Source organism: Cervus elaphus, chromosome 14 (genome assembly GCF_910594005.1).
Source record: "Cervus elaphus chromosome 14, mCerEla1.1, whole genome shotgun sequence".
Classification (NCBI taxonomy): domain Eukaryota; kingdom Metazoa; phylum Chordata; class Mammalia; order Artiodactyla; family Cervidae; genus Cervus; species Cervus elaphus.
Window position 1 is genome coordinate 24,024,670 of NC_057828.1, and position 18,776 is coordinate 24,043,445.

Genomic DNA, 18,776 nt, shown 5'->3' on the forward strand with positions numbered 1-18,776 from the left:
GGATTTCCCAGGCAAGAATACTGGAGAGGGTTCCCATTTCCTACTCCAGGTAATCTTCCTGACCCAAGGATCCAACTGGAGTCTCTTGCATCTCCTGCATTGGCAGGCAGATTCTTTATAACTGCCACCTGGGAAGCCCCCTTAATACCTCTCACTCTTTAAAAAATGAATAACCTTTAGTGGGACTTTTAACAGTGCTGTAGGCTGGCAGGGACAGTAGTTGGGAACTGATAGTATTTCCATCACAACATCCATTCTAACTTTGTATCAGTCAAGGCAATCATGAGATGGATACCACTTAGGAAACTGATCACAAATTTTAATGTAAGTTTGAGCTCTGTGGCTCAGACAGTAAAGAATCTGCCTGCAATGCAGGAGACCTGGGTTCAGTCCCTTGGTTGGGAAGATCCCGTGAATTCCACAGAGGATCGGAATAACAAGGGACTGGGCTAATAAGTGAAGAGAACTCTAAAGAATATAATAATAGCAGTTAAAAGAAGCAGAGAGATACAGCACCCAAAGAAAAAGTGTGCTCCCTCCCCCTTTAGAAATTTTGGGTATTAAAAAAAAACAAGAAGAAATGCTCTTCCAAGAAAATGCTAAGCTTTCAGAAAGCCTTTAGACTATGTCCGGCCTATGGAACACGATGTAAGAATATGCTACATTATCCCTTCGACTCATTAACTTTGTGAACGGTATTTGTCATTCATTCACTTATCGCTTCTAAAAATGGATGTCCGAGTTCCTACCTTGGGCCAGGCCCCGTTGCTGGCCTTGGGGGTAGGATGGTGAATGAACTATGGTCCTTACTGACGAGGAGCCGACAAGTCAGGGAAAAGAAGTAGCGGCGGATTGTGGTAGCAGCTTTGGGGAAAGCGGGGCGCCCGGGAAAGCAGGCGACAAAGGCTGACCTCGGGGAGAAGCTGGCCCCGGGAGGGAGGCAGGGGCACCTCGCCAAGGGCAGAGCTGTTCCAGCCTCGGTCTACACCGCGCGGGCGGAGCTAGGTCCGAGGCAGGAGGATGTGGCTGGAGTTCTTCACACCCAGGACCCCGGGGAAGAAATCCAGATTCTTGTCGGTGTGCAATTGGAAGCCACTCAGGGGTTAATCACAGCGAGATTTATCTGATCCGTTTTAAGTAAGATCTGGCGTGTTATGCATCTTTGCTGGTGGTGATCCGGGCAGAAGGGAGGACATTCTCATACTCTTAATTATCATCCCACCGTGCGAATTTCCTCGCTTCCTATCTTCTAACGCATTTAGTGGGCACGTTCGGGACATTCGTCGAGCCCCATAAACAAACAAGAAATAAGGCGGCAGATACGGAAGCGGCCACCGGGGGAAAGTGGACTGGGTCGGGTTGGGGGCAGAGTGGGGCGGCGGGCCAGGACCAGGGCGAGCTGGCAGACTCAGCGGAGAACTGACACTCACTGATTTATTATTATTAATTATTATTATTATTTATTGGAGCCGGTAGCTCGGGAAGACAACCAACAAGTCCTCTTTCCCCGCATTCTGAAGCTCCAGCCATCGATCGAACTCCCGCTAGATGTCCCTGCCCCGGAACCTTGTTACACCGGAACTTTGTTTTACTGGAATCTTGTTTCAGCCGAACTAGATGCCGAAGTTCCCGTTACTGCCGGACGCAAATGTAACGGGCCGCTTCCGGTTAGGAATCATGGCCGCGGCCTTTGGGGACTCACGTGTGAGTGCGGGGAAAAAGCTGAAAAATTCACTAACGAAGAAGAAGAGGATGAAAATGGTAGTAGCATCGGAGCTGGGAGATAAGGACAAAGACGCTTCCGATAATGAAGGTAACGTACCTGGGCTGAGCTTTGGCTGCTCAGAGAAAAGGCCGGGCTGAGTTTGCGGGAAGCAGGGGGTGCGAGTGAATTTCCCGCTGGCAGCCCGAATTTCATCTCCCCAGAACGGCGAAGGAGCGAGTTTGGCTCCGTGTGCGAAGGTTTGAGAAAGTGGTGTTCAGGGGAAGGTCGCTATCGCTTGTTAAAGCTTCCAAGTTCTTTTATTAGATATTTTCATTGTCACTGTAATTAACTAAGATGAATCTGTTGCTTTTTTAATAGCAGCAAAAAAAAAAAAAAGCTTATCGTAGCAAGGAGCGAAAGGAAGGGCGATATCTAAAATTACAAGAATGAGTTGGGTCTCCTAGGGAGCAAGGAGGGAAAGTCCGAGAGAGGCTCATAGGGAGCAAGGAGGAAAAGGCAGAAAGAGGAAGACGGCTGGTATACTTGAATTTTCTTGTGCAGTAAGTGCGTGCGTGTGTTGGGGAATTAGGGATGAGATACTAGTGAGGGAACCGTAGATGGTTAAAGTAGAATAAATAAAAGTAGCGGTTGATAAAGATGTCTTTCAGAGACGTTTATACTGAAAGGAAGGAAATGTATTTTGAGGCTTTCAACTGTGGTGTGTCCATGCTGCTATTCTTTACCATCGTTCTTGGCACTGGCTTCTCAGGTTACAAGGGGTCGCAGACGACCCCTGACCTGCTCAGAGATTGCTCCTTAATATATTGAGAGGTAGTTACAAAGGTAGTTCTCATGATCCTGGTCCAGTTAACAGTAAGGATGGAGACAGAAAAATCCATATCCTGTAGAATCCAGTCGAGGCATTGCTTCCTTCAGTCTTACACATAAACCTCATATTGTATGATTATTTTTCTTTTAACGTGTCTCTCTCCTTATGGATACAAGTTATTCAAGTGCTGAAACATGTCTTCTTTATCTTTATTCTCATGGGGCCTCCCTTATACATTTTGGTACTAAATATAAGTTTTCTTGCTGAATAAATAAATAAGGAATCATTTCATCATATCCAATGGAGAATGGAATCATTTCATCATATCCAATGGAGAATCCAAGGATATGGGCCTTAGTTTTCTAAGTCTGGGGGTGGAGAGCACAGTGTCCTCAGACATAGGGAAAGCACACATAGTGCCATGTAGTCTCCTGAAACACATGGCTAGTTAGGTTGAAATGAATTGTTGGCTGTGGCCCTAGCTATTCAGAGGTGTTATTGAGACTAGGAACAGGATAAAGCCAGATTGTAAAGGATCCTGCGTGCCCTATGAAGAAGATTGGATTCTCTATCCGTAGACAGTATGGAGCTCTTGAGACATTTTAAGCAAGAGAATGACACTTCTTTATAAAAATCACTTCTAACTGTGTGGCGACTGCCGTAGAGTGCCAGAACAATTAGGCAAAGTTGCAAAGCTCTGCTAGGGTTTGCATTAGGAAAGTACAGTGAAGACAGGAGGTCCCCCCCCCCCCCCCCCCGAAATGTTTTTCAGAAGGAAATTATTAAATTTTCTAGACAACCAACTTCCAAATAAATTTGTAGCACCATCAATTTGGGGTATATTCCTTTTAGCAGAAGTAGGTAGTAATAATAATAGTTGAGATACTGTATCACTTTAATTCTCATAACAATCCTGTAAGACAGGGTTATTGTTAATATTATCCTCATTTTACTTGTAAGAAACTGAGGTGGAGAGAGTTTACATCTTGCTCCCACAGTGCATAAGCTGATAAGTTGATAGAGGACACCACTAGTATTGGAGCTTGCTCTGTAGTTTTTACTCTGACCCCTAACTCCCTGATGCGGTTGAGGAACCAGGAGGACAGAAATGATCAAACAAAACAATACTTTCTGGAAAGTAAAAGAGCAGGGCCACAGAATCTTAAGCAAGAATTGGATATGAGCAGACCATGGTCTTGAGACAGGTTTTTGTTCTACTCTCTAAGGTTCTATCACTAAGGGGTGTTTTTGTGGTCAGATTTTATAGCACTCTTACCACCATTTATAACTGTAGTCTTCCTTCCTTCCTCTCTTCTCCCATCCTTTCCTTTCTTTTCTCCTAAAATCTGTGTATTATCTCCAGAAATAAATGATCACTCTTTTCTCAGTTGTGTAAGAGGCATCTGTGTTTGTGCTGCTTTTCAGAGGGACTTTGGGCTCCTTATGAGGGAACTTTTCTCAGTTCATCCATAAAATGGAGGTGGTAATAGTGTCTCCTCAGGATTGTTGTGAAGATTCAGTGGGCTTATGTATGTGAAGCATTTAATTTAATGGTTGGTACATGGTAACCATAAAATAAATACCATACCCTTTCAGCTCAGTGGTAAAGAATCCGCCTGCCAGTGCAGGAGATGCAGATTTGATCCCTGGGTTGGGAAGATCCCCTGGAGACGAAAATGACAACCTACTCCAATATCCTTGCTTGGGAAATCTCATGGACAGAGGAGCCTGGTGAGCTACAGTCCATAGGTTTGCAAAGAGCCAGGCACTATTTAGCGACTTAACAACAACAGCCTGCTCATAAACATTTGGAGTCATGATCGTGACATCTTTTCTGATCTAACAAAACTGCTAATCCCATCTCTAGGCCACCCAATAAGCCTTCCAGCCTTTGATAACAGCGATGTTTATAAGCTGGTGCTTTCTCCAGAAAAGAGGTTAGAATTTCCTCAGGTAACCCTACAAGGGAGCTGATGGCCTTTCTGTTTTCCAGATGAGGAGACAGAGGCTTGGTGATACTGTTTTCCATTATAGTAGAAAGCCTCTCAGTGGAAAACTTTTCAGTCCATAGATGCCAGATGTTATCTCTTAATTCTGTCCTTATTACTCTATAATTAACCATTCAATCATGTTTTCTTGGTAAAATTAGGTGTTAATAGTGGTTCTATTTATTTTTCAGTGATAGTGATTTTGACAGTCATGGATTGTCTCTGCCTAGTTGTTCTGTAGATAGCGTGCACTTAATATTTGCCAAGCTGAGTTCATGATTTCATCTTCAAAACAGAATCCAGGGAATAAGGAGGATGGCCCATGTCCCTGTGCACCGGTGATCTGCATGTGACCTGACGGCTGTTTACTCCTCTGGGCACACATCTTGTTGCTGCCTAGCTTGCTGGTGACGCAGTGTCTGAACTCACCTCTTGAACATGTTTGCTCTCCTCTCTTCTCACCATGCCTATGCTGGCCCACTAGCTACTCTTTTTTTCCCTTCACTTTGTCTTAACCAGCTTCTCTAGATTTCTATTTAGTTGTCTCCCTCTGCCTTTTCTTTCAGGATTTAGAATGTGTCTGTTCAATAAAGACAAATATTAAAAGGCCTTTTATTTAATAAATTCAGTAATGTAGGCCCTTTGGATGGAGATGTTTTCCTTTGATTTAACTCAGCATTTTCTATTTACTGTAAGAAATGGATTTTTTTTTTCCTCCTGTGAAATCAGATATTTCTGGGAAGGTGATGCATGAAAACAGCTTTTCTCTTTTTTAAAAAATTTATTTATTTATTTGGCTGCTTCGAGTATTAATTGCAGCAAGCGGGTTTAGCTGCCCCACAATATGCAGGATCTTAGCTCCCTGCCAGGGATTGAACCGTGTCCCCTGCATTGTAAAGCAGATTGTTAACCACTGGACCACCAGGAAAGTCCCCGGAAATAGCTTTTCTAGCTCAGATATTTGTGTACATGTGGCCTTGGCAGAACTATATTATCAAAAATGAACAGAGCCTGGGTTCTGAGAGACTATAAAGGCAGGCGATTGAAGCGGACTTCAGACACATGAGGAATCAGCATGCACATTACAGGCTTGTTATTGAAGTGTACCAGCTCATTTTGTCAGGAAATTGAGTCAGAGACTTATCTTTGAATTTTAATTGGTTCATAAAAATTGATAAGGATGTGCCTTATATCAACATTTGAAAGCAGCTTCCTTCAGCAAGATGCTACTTATATTTCCTAGAAAAACATGAGTATAGCCTATGTGTTGTTTGCACTTTTATTTTTTATCTTCTGACTTTAATTTCTTTTGACATGTTGTTTAAGAAAGGTAGAAAATTGTGCTTTCATGAGTGTAAAACTCTTGGATATTATTTGTCAGCCTTTGCAGAAGTTTCCTAGTTCTGTTACCTTAAAGCCTTGGTAAAAGCTGTGTTTCAGAACTTGGCATGAATCCTGATATGTGATGGAGTACTTGATATCCATTTATTATAAAATTGGAAACTTCTCTTAATGTGATTTTTACACTCTTTTCTCATGTGCCAGATATCATTGAGGTTACAGATTAGCAGAAGTCATATGAGATATAAACTTGAATGATAGCAAAATGATTCAGACTGTAAGTTTTGGTAAATTGTAATACTTACTCTTCAGTAGGGTTTGAACTTTGGTCATAGTAAAATTGCGAATGATCCCAAATCAGAGATATGTGTAAGGTAAGATGCTGTAGTCAGCATTCGAGTAATACATAAATGGCAAGCATTATAAAGGAGAGGATGACACCCCTAAATGAGTTAACCTGGAACTACTCAGATTTTTGAATTAATACCTTGGTGGTGGTTTAGATACCGTGTGTGCTTGGCTCTTAGGTTTGTAGTCTAAATAAAAAACACAGCCTTTCCAGTCAGTAGATCAATTCAGGTGAAAAAATGAAAACAGTGGTGATGATATCAAGTATTATAAAGAGCAGTCATGGCAACCCGTTCCAGTTTTCTTGCCTGGGAAATCCCATGGACATAGGAGCTTTGTGGGCTATAGTTCACGAGCTTGCAAAATGTGACTTAGTGACTAAACAACAACAATGATAACCTCTACCTCTGAGCTGCTGAATTACTCAGATCTACAGAATTTATGCACTGTTGGAGGTTTATATGCAGTGCCTACTTGCTTAAGATTGTAATATTTATTTAAAAAAAAAAGCTCTAGTCAGTAAATCAACCCATGTAAAAAAAGCCTTGGTCCAGTGCCATCAAGTGATTGACTGCTCCCGCATAGCATGTGCCCATATGTCTATAAACTAGTAGGGAGGAATGGTAATTTCGTTTTTTTTTTTTGAATTATTCTGGTCACATATTTGAATAATGGCTATATACTTCTAAAACAAGACTTGATAACAATCCAGGTTAGAAGGTCCTAGGAGCAATCCTTTCCTTTTTTAATAAACTACAAAGCAGTATTTAAGATATGATAACCTAGCAAGTAAATAAACTTTTCATCAAACTGTAGCTTATAACCTCCTGCATCCTTTAAGTTACTTAAAATAGCAAAGGAACATACCTAAGAAACGAAGTATATCATAGTCCTACTTGAGTGGTTTAGCAATTTATAGAACAGGCTCAGGAAACAGACTACTTCCAGGCTCTGTCTGGCTTGCCCAGATAGCACATAGTAATCACATCCGACAGTTTGTCCCGTGGTAAAACTTTCATTTTATTTTTGGTTATTTTTATGGAAACCTGAGTAACTTAATTTTTTTTTTTTTAGAGGTAAATGCTTTTTAAAAAAGTTTTCAAGTATCAATTTTGAATACTCTAAATTAAGTAGTAAAGGGCAAGAAAGAGCACGTGGCGTGATAGAACAGATGCTTTATACCTGGACTGGGGAGCAGTGGTTTCCTGGAGCTCTGTATGACTAGGGGTGAAATGAGAATGGGATGTGAGCACTGGCTGTTCTGGTTAGCTGTGGCTTAGAGAGAAATTCCTCTTTTAATTCAGGCTTTATTAAGCTATTGAGTTGGCCAAAAAGTTTGTTCAGGTTTTTGGTAGGATAAACCCAGATGAAGTTTTTGGCCAATCCAATGTGTTGTGGCTGTTCTCTGCATTAGTTCAGTGTGCATTAGTCTGAGTTGAATCTTGGAATCAGAACTGTGTAGTGCCTTAGGAATCAGCACCCTGTCACCCTGCCTTGTTCACCTTGTGGATCTGGACATTTTAAAAACTTTCCTAAGCTTCAGAACCAGTCTGTTTGTAAATAGAATAATAATAGCATCTCAGAGAGTGTTGTGAGGATTAAGTGATAATGCATAAAAAGCCTTTTAAATAGTACCTAGCCCTAAACACTTTTTGGCTAGTTAATATTCATCACTGTTTTAGAGTGCTTGGAAAGCTGTAGGACAGAGACATTGACCGCTTCTGAAATAGAATCAAAGGTGTCTTGCTCACCATGAACACCTGGCATATGGCTTAGAGGATAGCCAAGACTGGGTGGAATTATAGTGGAAGGAAAATTTATTCCCCCTCCCCCTGTCTTTTGTCAGTCCTTTTTAGGACTTGTGGGATGCCTCCCTGCGCTGGCTCCCAAGTTCGTAGTCTCCTTGTCTGTCTTCTGATGATTGTCATCTGTTTAATGCCTGCTGTGTGCCAGAGCTGTGCTGAGTGCTTTTCTGTTTTATCCCATTTAATCATCATAACAGCCTAGTGAGATAGGTACTGTTTTTCTTCCCAGATTACCGAGACACAGGGGGTTAGGTAACTTGCCCAAGGTTATGCTAATAGGAAGTAATGGAAATGGGGCATAACTCCACGTCTGCTCCTTTTATATTGAGTGCTTAACCCATGTGCTGTAAAGCTTTCCATTCAGCACCTCGTGAGTCCTGTAGATTCCAGCCACTAGAGCTGTTTGTTCTTTGCTCCGGTCTTCTCTGCAGCCACATTGTGTATGTCCTGAGGGGCATGGGAGTGGGGGGCAGGGAGGGGTGTAATTGACATGTAAACGGTCCCTATGGGCTAGGCACTCTTTTAAGAAGCTGAGTTAATTACCATAAAACCCCATGAAGTAGGTGCTGTTTTATTGCCATTTTTACAGACGAGGAAACTAAGATTGAGAAGGTAAAAACCTTCAGAAAAGTCACGTAGGTTTGTGTCTGGAGTTAAGATTGAATCAGGCAGCCTGAGTTCTGTGTCTTTACTCTTTAACCACTACTAACTGATCTCAAATTTTTATAAGTTCTGTCTGATTTAGAGTAAACTATAACGGTGTGACGTAAGATCAAGGTTAAGCAATATCCTTAATGCTCCCAGATGATAATTGTATTTTAAAAGAACGACCTTCTTAATCCAGTAGAGAGACTTTCTTAGAAGGAGATAGCTGAGGTAAGTGGGAGGTGAAAATAGCATTAGCAGTTTGGCTGCTTGCTGGAAGTACACACCTGTAGTGCAGAACCTGGGGCTTGATGTATGTTTTTTTTCTTGGATGATAAATCAGACCGGCTTATTTATATAAACTAACCAGCTTTTCATACCCGGTTCTTACTATTCAATCCCCACATCTCCAGTTTCAGCCTGTACGAACTTCTTTATATTTTATAGATATCTTACCTTCTTCAACATCCCCATGCTTTTTGGACATGCTGGTTTCTTCTGCCTGGAGTGTTGTAGTAATGATTACAATACTAATTTTAATTTTATTACAGAACATTGACTCAAATTTAGCATGTTTCGGTTCTAGATTCATTGATCTTGCCCATGCCTCTTTCGGTTGTAGAATTTTACTTCTTTGGCCTTTTCCTTCTCTTGTCATTCCAGCTCTTACTTTACCTTTAAGAAATAACTTGAAATCATCTTTGTAAAAGATACCCCTAATCCTTTTCTTCGTTATTTTTCTATTAGAAGAATGCTTACAAATTTTAAACCAAAATTTTCTATTAGTATCCTGCTAAATATTTGACTTCTTCAAGGGGAAAATCTAGATTTTTCATTTGCTCCTTCATCTTCGTTCACGAGTACTTGGTAAATATTGAAGGACGGTGAGTTTTTTAAAAAACTTTATCCCAGTTCCAAAGGCTAAGGAAAATAACTCACTTTTCTGCCAGCAGCTCACTGTATCTGGGATGACGGACAGATGGCAAGTTTGAAAGGCTAGTGGAAGTTTGGAGAAAGTGCAGCAAGAGATGGAGAGATGCCTCTGCCTACCTGGTTACTTCAGAAGTCTAACCTTGCCCTGCCCAATGTGGCCACTAGTCACGCTGAAGTAAATAAAACTTCGTCAAGTTAAAAAAAAATTCAGTGACTTCATTGTACTAGCCACATGTGAAGGACCCACTAGGCTCTTGTGGTTGGTGGGCAGCGGTGATAAGAGAACATTTCCATAAGCACAATGTTCTGTTGGAACCGTTAGTTATTACTTCCAGTAAGCATTCTTTGTCGCCCTTCCTTAATTTCCAGGTTTTTAAAATAGAATGCAAAATTAGAGTTAATGTTTAAAACAACACCCAGGACTTCAAAGGAATTTTTTGCTTATCTGGGGCCTTTAGATCCCTGGGTTACATCCACTTCTGTTGAATATCAGTTTGTCGTAAATTCAAAAAAATCTCGTCTTCACTGGCCACGGTAAATTTTTAAGGGTCAGTTCTATTTTCTGACTTGTGTAGTGATTTGCTTTGGTATTCCAAAAGAAAACTTTGTTTTGTAGTATGCTAGCTGACCGCATAACATTGACATATTTAAATTTATTTCTAGAAAATACCATCATTTCCATTGGTCATGAGTGCATGACTGAAAACTTCTGAGTTAGGGTGTCTTAAAATTATAATAAAAAGCCATGATTGCAGCAAATTCTTCTGGAATTTTTTTTCTTAATTGGTGGGGTAAGTGCAGGTTGTATGAAATGGTATTATAAAACTTCATGAATTTATTGTGTCCGTAGCATGCATGTTGTGGTAGTCAAACTGGGTAAGAAACCAACCAAAGAAAAATAGCCCAGGTTTAGAAATGGAGAACTGCAGTGGCTTATACAACCAGAAAGTCTTTGGCTGCCTTTACAGTGTTGGTGAAAATGTGAAATTCACTGCAGTTTGTGTGTGACTTCATTAGGACAAAACACTAGGTGTCAGTGTTGTAGTTTTGACATTTTTTACTGGGAACTAGGAAAAACCTCTGCTGCTGATCACTCAGATTCTTCATTGACACAAACCCTTGTGCCTCTTAACATTTAGATGAATGCGTGCCTACAAGAAGTACTTTTCAAAAAATTGTTTATTTTGTTGTTAGTACCTGTCCAGTGCTGCTGACTCTGAGGAATAAACATATTCTGTATTAACATACATGTTTTTCACCTAACTACATTCCCCAGAGTGTTTCTCAGTGTACTTTCCAGGGAACGCTGGTCCTAGGAGATGCTTCTGGGCTTTGGAATCTGGCATATAGTAGACACACAGATTTTCATTGAATAGTAGTGCTTTCAGCTTTTGTTTGGCAAAATTTGTATACTTTCTCTTACATTGCAGAGAGTGAGCGTTTTTATATCACCTAAATCTGCATGTCACATCCTTGTCACCCTCTCAGATTTCTTAAATTTGTCAGGCATACAGGATATAGTGGAGGCTTCAAATTATGTGTCAAATTAAGTTCTCTTTCAAAATTTTTCTTTTTTAAGAAATATGCAACACATTAGGGCAGTAGAATTATTAATGATTCTTGCTTCTTTTGGAGAAGGAAATGGCAACCCACTCCAGTATTCTTGCCTGGAGAATCCCAGGGACAGAGGAGCCTAGTGGGCTGCCATCTATGAGGTCGCACAGAGTCGGACATGACTGAAGCGACTTAGCAGCAGCAGTAGCAGCTTGTTTCTTTATCATTTCCTTTAATTTTTTTGATACCATTAACATACTTTATGTAAGATCATGCTTTTTTAAAGTATTATTTTGCTCTCCGTGTTTAATTTTATGTATTGTTCTGTTACTTTTTGAAGATACTTCATTTTTACTCCTATGCTTGAGACTCATTTTATATATGTATAAACATCAGTTTTATATATTTTTATTTGCCATTTTCTAATATGCTGCAAATTTTTGTTTGAAATGTATTAAATAGTTTTCCATCTTTTTGTTTCATGAGTTCTCAGCAATCAAAAAAACAAAGAGATTAGTCAAATGTAATACCAGAAAGCAAGTGTAGTGATGACTAAGTCAAGTCATTAAAGCAGTTCTGTCTTAGTTCATGACTTCAAGTCAAGAGGTTAGGGAGGGTCACAGAGTGGAAGAGCTGACTATACAGTCAGTTCCATTCTCTTTGATCGTAGCCGTGAGCTAATATAAAACTACTTTTGAAGTATTTCTTAATTAGCTCCGCAGGTTTTTGAAGAGCCAAGCAGAAGCGCCTCAGCAGGCTCTGGTATACAGTTGCACACAGATTTCGCTGGCGCTTGTGCTCTTGTTAAGCTACCGTGAGCTTCAGAATTTGAGACAGACTGCAAAACTTAAAGTACCCAGGGGTTCTCAGCAAGTTGGTTTTCAAGCGAGGCCACCAGCTGGATTGTGTTTTGGCCACCCCTCTGATCTCAGCTGTTTTAATCTTGCAGATGACATAGTATCATGTGTATGCTTCTTTGGGTGGTTCTGGGTGGTCTGCATGGTACACCTCCACAGCATACAAATTTGTATCCTTCACTCAAAACTTGATATTTTCATTTGGCCGTCCAGCAGTGCAGTCAGATTTGGGGCACATATCACTTCATTAGATTATTTTAAAAAAATGTTGCAACACCCAGTTTATTAATGTTATAGGCAGATTCTATAAAAGGAAACAAGTGTTTAGATTTTTCCATACCGGGATTCAGGATTTTAAGCATCAGGACCAAAGCCCTCAGAGAACTTACTCTGACTTCTCTGTGCCATGGAAACACTATTCCATTTTTTTGACAGATTGAAGTTTTTTGTTGTTACTTGTTTTTAAGATAATATTTGTTAGTCTCTTCAAGTAGTTTAATAACGCAGTTAAAAGCCTGTGGGTTTGCACACACCTTGCAGCAGCCCCAGGGCAGCATCTGTCACCACTGACCACAGGACGCCCTGAGGCTGTTGGATTTACTTCCATTCCCTGGGGCCTGGGTGCTGATGCTGTGGTGGCCTCCCCTGGCCGCATGGCCGCGCCAGGTCTTTGCGGGTAGGTGACAGGAGGATGGAGGGTCCTCCATTCTCCACTGTCACTGCAGCTGTGGCCCTTGGAAATAAGGATGGAGACAGATGGAGAACCATTAGCCTTAGGAAGGCACCTGGGGGTCTCACCGTGGCCTTGCCAAACTCTGCCTCCAGTATTAAAGTTCAGTTTGTTTCTACTGTTAGGTTCTCTTGGAAGCTGTGGATTGGAAAAAGATCGCTTTTCCTCTGGTGATGACGCAGTAGAAGCTGACAACGAAGATGAAGCTGAACCCCGCGAGGATGACAATGCCAGTGCTGCAGAGGCTGGTGTGGGGACTAACGCGGGCTGGGCAGATGCCATGGCTAGAATCCTGAACAAGAAGATTCCCGAGAGCAAACCCACCATCCTGGTCAGAAACAGAGAGCTGGAAAAGGAAAAAGAGAAGTTAAAACGAGAGAGACTAGAGAAAAGGAAACAGGTGTGTCCTACCAATTGTTCTGTTCATTGGGGTGTCAAGGCTAGTTCTCATTGGTACCGAATTGTTCCTTCAGTGTTTGTCCAGTTAACGTTCCAGTTTATAACTTGTGTTGTATCTGTGAGTGGATAAACCAAGGTTGTGTTCAGAAACCTAGTCTGAATCGTTCTCTTGAGCACGTTTTTTATTCATCTAAGCAAAACAATAAAAATGTGAACTCCAAGGAAATGTATCCTTTTCAAAGTGAAGTACTTATACATGTGCCAGTGACTCCTGGGTTTGAATATTTTATTCAACTTACCTGTCCAGATGCTAACTTTATTAATAAAGTTAACTCTGAACTAATAGAATCATATTAGTTACTTTTAGCTTAAAATCTATTTTATGATATAAATCTGTGATGATGTCATTGACAGGGTTGGTTGCAGTTCTGAAAACAAACCATTTTACTGATGGATAAACTTGAGTTCATTATATCTTTTGTTAAACCACTGATGGAAGAAGCTAGACTGGTGCTGTCTGCTAATGAAAGGCCAGAAGTTGGAGTTTAAGTTTGCTGTTGTGTATTACAAAGATAAACAATAATAAATGAACAGTAGAACAATAATACGTCTAAACTATTTGGCTGCTGAAATAGGTATTATTTTTTAATGAAAGAAAAATAACTTTATACAGTCATACTGACAATATAAAAGTACTTATTTCCAAGAGGTACTTTATCCATAAAAAGGAGAGAAAACTTAAGTTCCAGTTGGCGTTTGTTTCCTTTTAAGTTCACCACCCCCTTATCTTATTTCAAGATGAATGTTTTCCTTGTTCCTAATACTGGGTGCTCTCTGTTGGAGGCTGTATAAAGATGGAACTTTTCAAGTGCTGCTCTTAGAACGTACTCTATTACTAATTCAATATTCTCATTGTACTTTCTTTAAGATCAACTTTGTCTCTAAGTCTTACTGACAGCTTTTCGACTTAAAATTTGAACCTTTGTTTTTCTTTTTAATCTGGCAAAAACTAGAGGAGGCTTTAAAAATATCAGAATCCTTAATTACCCCTAGTGCCAATGTTTCAGTAAGAGAACAACATTTTAAAGCCAACAGAAAGAAATTCCTGACTCTGCTCTGGGCCAAAGCTTTGCGTGCTAGAGCTGATGCTGTCCACGTAATGCGTGAAAGCACGCGTGTTCATACCAGAAACATGACCTAGCAGCCATAAATGCTCTGGAGTATGTATTTCTGGGTAGAGTTTGTATAAATTGTGTTTGTTTCTTAATGTTAAGTATTATTGGCTTCCAGAATATTGGCTACCTATTTCTAATTATAAGTAGGGAAATACCTTTCAGAGTTAAAAAATACCTGGGGATCATGCATGCCTGTCATCCCCTGGGTACAAGAGATAATTAAGGATTGACTATTTTAAACTTAAAAATAAGGTTTTTTATTTCTGGTATAATCTGACAGTGAATTTCATTATAGCTAAAATATCCGATTTGGGGAAGAAGCTATTTCTTTACAAAGGCTTCAGAGTATAGCAAGAGCAAAGATTTGGTTTTACTGTGAACAGATGTTTTCATTAATACAAAGTGAGAGATCAGATGAATGAAGAAAAGGAAAAGATAAAAAGGAGACTTTTCCCCACTGGTTCTTCCTGATTTTGATGCTTATTACCAGCTTCTTGATAATTAGTTCATCATATTCAGTATATTTAACGTTTGGTGATATGTTGACCTGAGCGGGGGACCTGGAGAATCAAGTGTATCAAATCAAGGACCTGAGACCAGGAAACCCCCTGAGAACAGTTTTGAATGAGATGATGTTGTCTGTGGGATATTCTTATTTCCTAATCCATTTCTATATCTGCATTATCACAGGGAGTCAGCTTGCTGTAGTTTGTGACTGATAAGCCATATACGGCAAGGACAGTGGCCAGATGTGCCATAAGAGGAAAGAAGAACAGTCACTGTTTAAATAGGTTCTATCTATTACAGTGCTAATAGGACCCAATGCTGTTCTTTTAAAAGCTGATACAAGTTCTTAATAATTCCGGCCGCTGGGGAAGTCAGTTTCTAAAAATAAAGAGACGCGGTGTTTAAGCTCGTGGTTACGGAAGAGGGTGGTTTGGCGCCTTGCTGATGCTGCCTTCTGAGGCTTCTGGCGATGGCAGGTTGGGCACAGGGCTCCCTCACCCCCAGCCTGGCCCTCCTGGCTCCGCACACTGGCGGTGCTCCAGGCCCCTGCTGTCGGAGAGCCTGCCGGCTGCTCACTGGGTGCGTCTCACATGACACGCCGCGTGCTAACCGCAGGCTCCCAGAGCCAGACCCCTGAAAGGGTGGGCTTCTGAAAGGCCCTGTGACGACTAGAGCTCGAGTGATTTATTACCTTTGTCCTTTCACAGAGTATCATATCAAAGTGTGCTGTGCTTTCAAAAATGCCTAATGTTCTTTCACATAACACTATTTATAACACAGCTTGATAAGAAGCGGGAATGGGAAATGATGTGCAGAGTAAAGCCAGATGTTGTCAAAGACAAAGAAACGGAGAGAAATCTTCAGAGAATTGCTACGAGGTAAGGCAGTGTTCTTGCCCTTTAAAAACTAAGTGCACTAAAGCTTTGTAGTGATCCATTTCTGACGAGGTTTGATTCTTAAGCTCTGCCTGGTCAGAGCCAAGTGATTTACATCTCAGCCTGCCTGCCTAATACTGGATTCAGCCACAGATTTTGGACATCTCGTGAGGCAAGTGTCTAATGGGCTAAATGTGTATTTGGTATGAACCTATTTCAGATCATCTTGTGTTTTATGGTTACGAGAACATTATAATCAGACCTCTACCTGTGTTTCTCTTAGGATGCTTATCTAAGTTTATGGCATGAGGTGATTGTTTTTGTTATTTTGCACTATATTTATGACCTAACAGATTACACATTATAGCAGCTTTGTGCTGTCCTTTCACTCAGCATTTTTTTTTTTTAAATATTGGCACCAACATTTAGTGGATGCCCTCTGTGCCCAGAGATAAATAGAATCTGGTGGCTGCTGCACGGTCCCTGCCCACTTGCCTGTGGGGGTTCTAGTCTCTTTGGGAGTAAAGCTATGTCCTGTGTTTTGGGAGCATCTGATGGGAGGTTGTGTATGGAGTTGAGGAAGGCTCCATGAAGGAGGTAGCAGTTGGGTTACCATTTAAAGAATACAGCAGTGACATTCAGTGAAATCCCCTTTAACTTTGAGCTGCCTATGGCAGTCCGTCTGGGTGTTGGATGGTGAGCCAGTGAGGCTGGATGGTTGAGGGAGTGAGGGCAGAGCCAGACTGCCAGCCGATCCCAGCGCTGACTGACTAGCTGGGTGTCCTGGGGCAGTTACTTAATTTCCTTCTGTCTCAGTTTATTTATCCGTGGAAACAGAGAACGTTATACCTACGCCATAGGATTTCTCTGAGAATTACATGAATTAATACCCACGCAGAGCTGAGAAGAGTACAGGATGGGTGCCAGAGAGTAAGTGCCCTTACGTTTTATACCCTGGGCATCTCCCTCTCAGCGCCGTGGTCCCAGCCCCGCTGTGAAGCATATGGAATTTTACCCATCTTACAGACAAATAAGCTAGGCTGGCGAGGTTTCTTGGATGCTGGCAGAGGACAGACGCTTGTAGATCAGAGACGAAGGACTGTTACTCACGGCTGAAGCCGTCGCCAGAGCTCCACATCCCCACCGGTTCCCTGTGTCCCCGGGGGCAGCGCAGGTGCCCTCGATCCATGCCTGTGTGTGCGGCGGGTTGTGTTACAGGAGAGGAACTCTGTACCTGGGGATCCGTTGCTTTTATGGGGAACGGTAACAAGCCTGCTCTTTGTCTGGGGGGAGACATTACCTCATCTCTCAAGGTTGCGTACCGCAGACACAGCCCCGAGAGACGGCTGGTAAAGAGCAGTCAGGCCTTGTGCTCCTCCGAACCCAGCAAGAGCGTGCGGGGATGCTCAGCACTGTGGCGGGGCGCCTCCCCCGATGATGGTTACAGCAGCAACATGAAAAGATGGCAGAAGCTCAGAGCTGGAAGGGGTGTCGGTGGTGTGAAGCAGTGCTGGCCAGCAGAAATCGACTAGAAATCCACTGTGAGCCACACATGCAGCTTAAAATTTTCTGAGCGCCTCCTTGAAAAAAGTAAAAACAAAGAAGTGAAATTAAAGTCAATGATTAATTTTGTTTACCTTAATATATTTAAATTATTTCAACATGTAATAAATATAAAACAAGTATTAATGAAATTAAAAATTTTTTTTCTCATACTGTCTTTAAAATCTAGTGTATATTTTAAACTTGGAGCACACTGCAACATTGTTCTGGTTATGTAGGTTATGTGTTCACTTGCTGCATGTGGCCTGTGACTACTATAATGGACACCACAAGTCTTAATCTTCAGAATTTCAATGAGTTTAACTGCAGAACAAAGTACTTCAAATAAACTTTAAAAAAAATTAGTTTTATATAATAAGACTTGCTGAATACTTTCTAAGCTTCTTAGTATTATTTTTTCCATTCACAGGTAAAATCAAGATCCAGGAGATCTTTGTAGCGTCAGATAATCAGATAGCTAACTGTAAAGCCTGTGCTCATCCCATTGACACTTAAAGTCTTCAGCCATTATATAATTAGATTTTGAGAAGTAGATGTTTGTTCCAAAGTTGATTAGAAAGATTGAAGCTGAGAAAAACCACACATCAACTCACATGTATTTATCCTCTATTCAGATACTTACATTCATTCATTGAAATGTATGTTCGCTTTGCAGATTTTTTCCGTGCTCTTCACTTGAGCGTGTATTAGATGACTGCCTGTTTTCTGAGCAGTGAAAATAGATCGCGCCTGTCCTCAAGAGTTTGTGTTCTAGTGTAATTGTTACGTAATGACATTATTCTGGTCATTTGTGTTCCATAGGGGTGTGGTGCAGTTATTTAATGCCGTTCAAAAGCATCAAAAGAATGTAGATGAGAAGGTTAAAGAAGCTGGAGGCTCTATTAGAAAACGAGCTAAGTTGATATCCTCGGTTTCCAAGAAGGACTTCATCAATGTTCTGAGAGGGATGGATGGAAATGCAAGTGAGAAGACTTCTGCTGGGAAGAACTCGAAAGCCAAACAGGTAAGACTTCTACAGAAGATTCAGCACATCAGATGGATGTCGGCTCTTAGAGTTTGGAGGTTGAAAAGCATACTGTACCTGCGTGCCACAACCAAGACCTGACGCAGCCAAATTAAAGCATACTATGGAATTAATATTTTTTTTCTTTTCAGATGTTATTAAGATTTCCACATGCCCACAGCCTGCTTTAACTCTGTATTCTTATGTTTCATGATGACTTATTCAATATGGAAGTTGCCAGTTACAGATGCCAGGGCCTTGCTGTTAAAACTCAGGAACTGGTAGATTTAGGTAAATTTTTTAGAGATAGGACGGTCTCCTATCTGAAATCCTGCATTTTGTGCATTTTGTAGAATAGAAGGCCAAGTGAGGAATACAGCTTCAATTGAGACTGTTAACCCACAGAGGTAATTGCCATGGTGCATAGTTCTAAAATGAAGAATTGGAGCTTTAGGAAGTATGATGAGAACTCTTGTGCTGAGGCAGCTTTGATGATACTCGGCTGGTTGGGAGATAACT

The 18,776-nt window shown here is 41.1% G+C and overlaps 1 protein-coding gene across 1 annotated transcript in view; it reads left to right on the plus strand.

Moving 5' to 3' along the window:
• Positions 1 to 1,393: 1,393 nt before the first annotated feature.
• RRP15 (ribosomal RNA processing 15 homolog) overlaps positions 1,394 to 18,776 on the plus strand; it is a 52,790-nt gene continuing 35,407 nt past the window's right edge. Inside the window, exons 1-4 of the mRNA XM_043924227.1 lie at positions 1,394 to 1,813; positions 12,861 to 13,135; positions 15,597 to 15,694; positions 18,056 to 18,257. Coding sequence (XP_043780162.1) covers positions 1,618 to 1,813; positions 12,861 to 13,135; positions 15,597 to 15,694; positions 18,056 to 18,257 — 771 coding nt within the window. The 5' untranslated portion in view covers positions 1,394 to 1,617. The remainder of the gene's footprint in view (positions 1,814 to 12,860; positions 13,136 to 15,596; positions 15,695 to 18,055; positions 18,258 to 18,776) is intronic.